Consider the following 2612-nt stretch of genomic DNA (forward strand, 5'->3'; position numbering starts at 1 on the left):
CGGCAGCCCAGCGCCGAGAGACTGTGGTACGTGTCCGTGAACGGCAAGGGCCGGCCCCGCCGGGGCTTCAAGACACGCCGCACGCAGAAGTCCTCTCTCTTCCTGCCCCCGCGTGCTGGACCGCAAGGACCACGAGATGGTGCGGCTGCTCCTGGGCACGGCCGGGCTGCGTGGCGGCCAGGCCAGGCCTCTCCCCCCGGCAGGGCCGCTTCCATGCGGCAGCGGCGGCGGCGGCAGCAGAGGAGGCCGCGGGACCGGGACCGGGGAGGCCGAGCTTAGCGCCCCGCCCCGCGGCCGGCTCCGAGCTCGGGCTGCCAGGACCGGGGTGCAGACCAGACGACAGAGGCCTGGAGTCCCCGCCGTCCAAGCCGACCCGGGGCGTGCAAGGCTCCACCCCTGACTTCCGTGCTCTCGCTCTTCCCACCTGGCAGCCGGCTGCTCCGCCCAGGCCAACGGAATACACCCCCAACCCTTCCTGTTTATCTCAAACAACCAGCACGTCAACGCAGCAAGGAGCCCCCGTCCTGGCTTGGAGGGGACTGCTGTAAACGGGACACTTGTGCGTTTGCTACGGCTGGGAGCGCCCTTGCCCACAGGGGGAGGATCAGCTGGAGCAAGGGGTCCCCGCTGTTGGAGGCGCTGTGGGACAATGGGGTGGGGTCGGGGGGTGATCAAAACGTTAAAAGTATTTTGCTCTACGTTGTTATTTAATAGATGAGGATGCAGCCTGCAGACACACTTGAAGGCTTTACTTGAAAGAATCTGCTTGTGATGATGGTGGAATCTGTGCCAAACTGATGTCTTAAGATGTATGATTGTATCTGAGAAACTGGGCTAAAGACACATTTCAATTCCCTGGTTTTGAAAGTTACTATTTTTTTTAACCACTAGATGTTTTGTTTGGATGGAAAGAAGAGACTAACGCCTCTGTGTGTGTGTGTGTGTGTGTGTGTGTGTATGTGAATTTCCCCGAGTGTCTGCATGTGTGGGGGGGATGTGGGCTTCCCAGGTGGCCCAGCAGTAAAGAATCTGCAGTAGACGCAGATTCAATCCCTGGGCCAGGAAGACCCTCTGGGGGAGGGCATGGCGACCCACTGCAGTGTTCTTGCCTGGGGAAATCCCTGGAGAGAGGAACCTGGTGGGCTAGAGTCTATCCGGTCGCACAGAGTCGGACGCGACTGAAAGAGCTTAGCACGCAGCACGCGTGGGTGTGTGCCTGTGTGTGTGTGTGTGTGTGTGTGTGTGCACGTGCGTGCGTGCGTGAGTGAATCTACATATGCGTGTGGTTGTGTGTTCCTGGTTGTGCGTAGGTGTGCACACGTGTGGAGAGAGAGAAAGGAAGAGATTTACGTTGTGTAGATATTCCCCAGACTCCCTCCACCTTGCAGCTGTGTGCTTCTCCGTGGACTATTCTGAGCACCTGGGCTGCGGGCCACCTAGAGCCATTCCAGAGCTCCTTCATCCCCCCAACCTGCCACCAAGGCTTTGAGCATGCCTACGTTTGCCTGAGAAACTGAGGCTCAGAGAGGTGACGTGGTTTGTTGCAGCCTTCCCTGGTGGCTCAGACAGTAAAGAATCTTCCTGCGATGCAGAAGACCAGGGTTCAATCCCTGGGTCGGGAAGACCCCCTGGGGAAGGGAATGGCTACCCACTCCAGTATTCTTGCCTGGAGAAATCCCATGGACAGAGGAGCCTGGAGGGCTACTGTTTGTAGGGTCACCAAGAGTTGGACTGAAATGACTCAGCACGCGTGCACACACGCTTGGGTCAGTCTGGACCCCCCTGCGGGCCAAGCTGCTTCGTTTTGGGTGTGGGACAGGAGGGCGTGGTGGGTTGACTCACTTCTCCCAAAGTTCACATGTTGAAGTCCTGCCCCGTGCCCACCTGGGGCCTCAGAACTTGGCCACATCTCATTGCAGATGTGATCAAGTTAGGGTGAGGCCGTCTGCAGCTGGGCACTCTCTGCCCCAGGGTGACCGGGCCCTTGTAAGAAGGGGGATGACAAGGGCAGACCTGGGCACAAGGTCGGTGCTGGGTGAGGATGAGGGCAGAGACTGGGGTGACGCTTCTGTACAGCAGACATCACTGCACGGCACCAGGAGTTAGGGGAGAGACTGGACCACACCACCACATGGCCTGCCTGCCCACACCTTGGGCGTCCGGCCCCCAGAACTGGGAGACCACACGTCTCTGTCGTTATGGCCGTTAGGTGTGTGGAACTTTGTCATAGCTGCCCGAGCAAGCTTGTACAGGGAGCAAGGGGCCCGGCTGTGCTGCCGCTCAGGTGATCCCCAAAGGGAGAGGGACCTTGTTTCTGTTGAATGAGGGGGGAGCGCAGGAAGTCCACAGGCTGAAAGCGTGGGCTCCAGGGAGGGTTCTGAGGACGTCAATCTGCAGGGCCCACCAGGCTGCCAACACCAGGCTCATCTAACGTGGGCCGTGGGGGCACCTTGGGGAGCCCAGGAAGGGGCTGCAGGGGATTTCCAAAGTGGGGCCTGCACGAGCGTTCCCATCCCTTTCTGCTTTTGAACCGCAGACACTGCCTCCAAACCAGCTTTTTGGTTTTTAAGCAATGCAAATGGACCCCAAAGGGAACAAGCATTTCACGTCCA

At 59.2% G+C, this 2612-nt stretch overlaps 1 protein-coding gene across 1 annotated transcript in view; it reads left to right on the forward strand.

Moving 5' to 3' along the window:
• The window catches only part of FGF3 (fibroblast growth factor 3), a 6381-nt gene extending 5981 nt beyond the window's left edge, over nt 1-400 (forward strand). Inside the window, 2 exon segments of the mRNA XM_010837816.1 lie at nt 7-105; nt 107-400. Of these exon segments, the coding sequence (XP_010836118.1) occupies nt 7-105; nt 107-400 (393 nt within the window).
• Nucleotides 401-2612: the final 2212 nt, after the last annotated feature.

Source organism: Bison bison, unplaced genomic scaffold (assembly GCF_000754665.1).
Source record: "Bison bison bison isolate TAMUID 2011002044 unplaced genomic scaffold, Bison_UMD1.0 scf7180017864080, whole genome shotgun sequence".
In the NCBI taxonomy this organism is placed as follows: domain Eukaryota; kingdom Metazoa; phylum Chordata; class Mammalia; order Artiodactyla; family Bovidae; genus Bison; species Bison bison.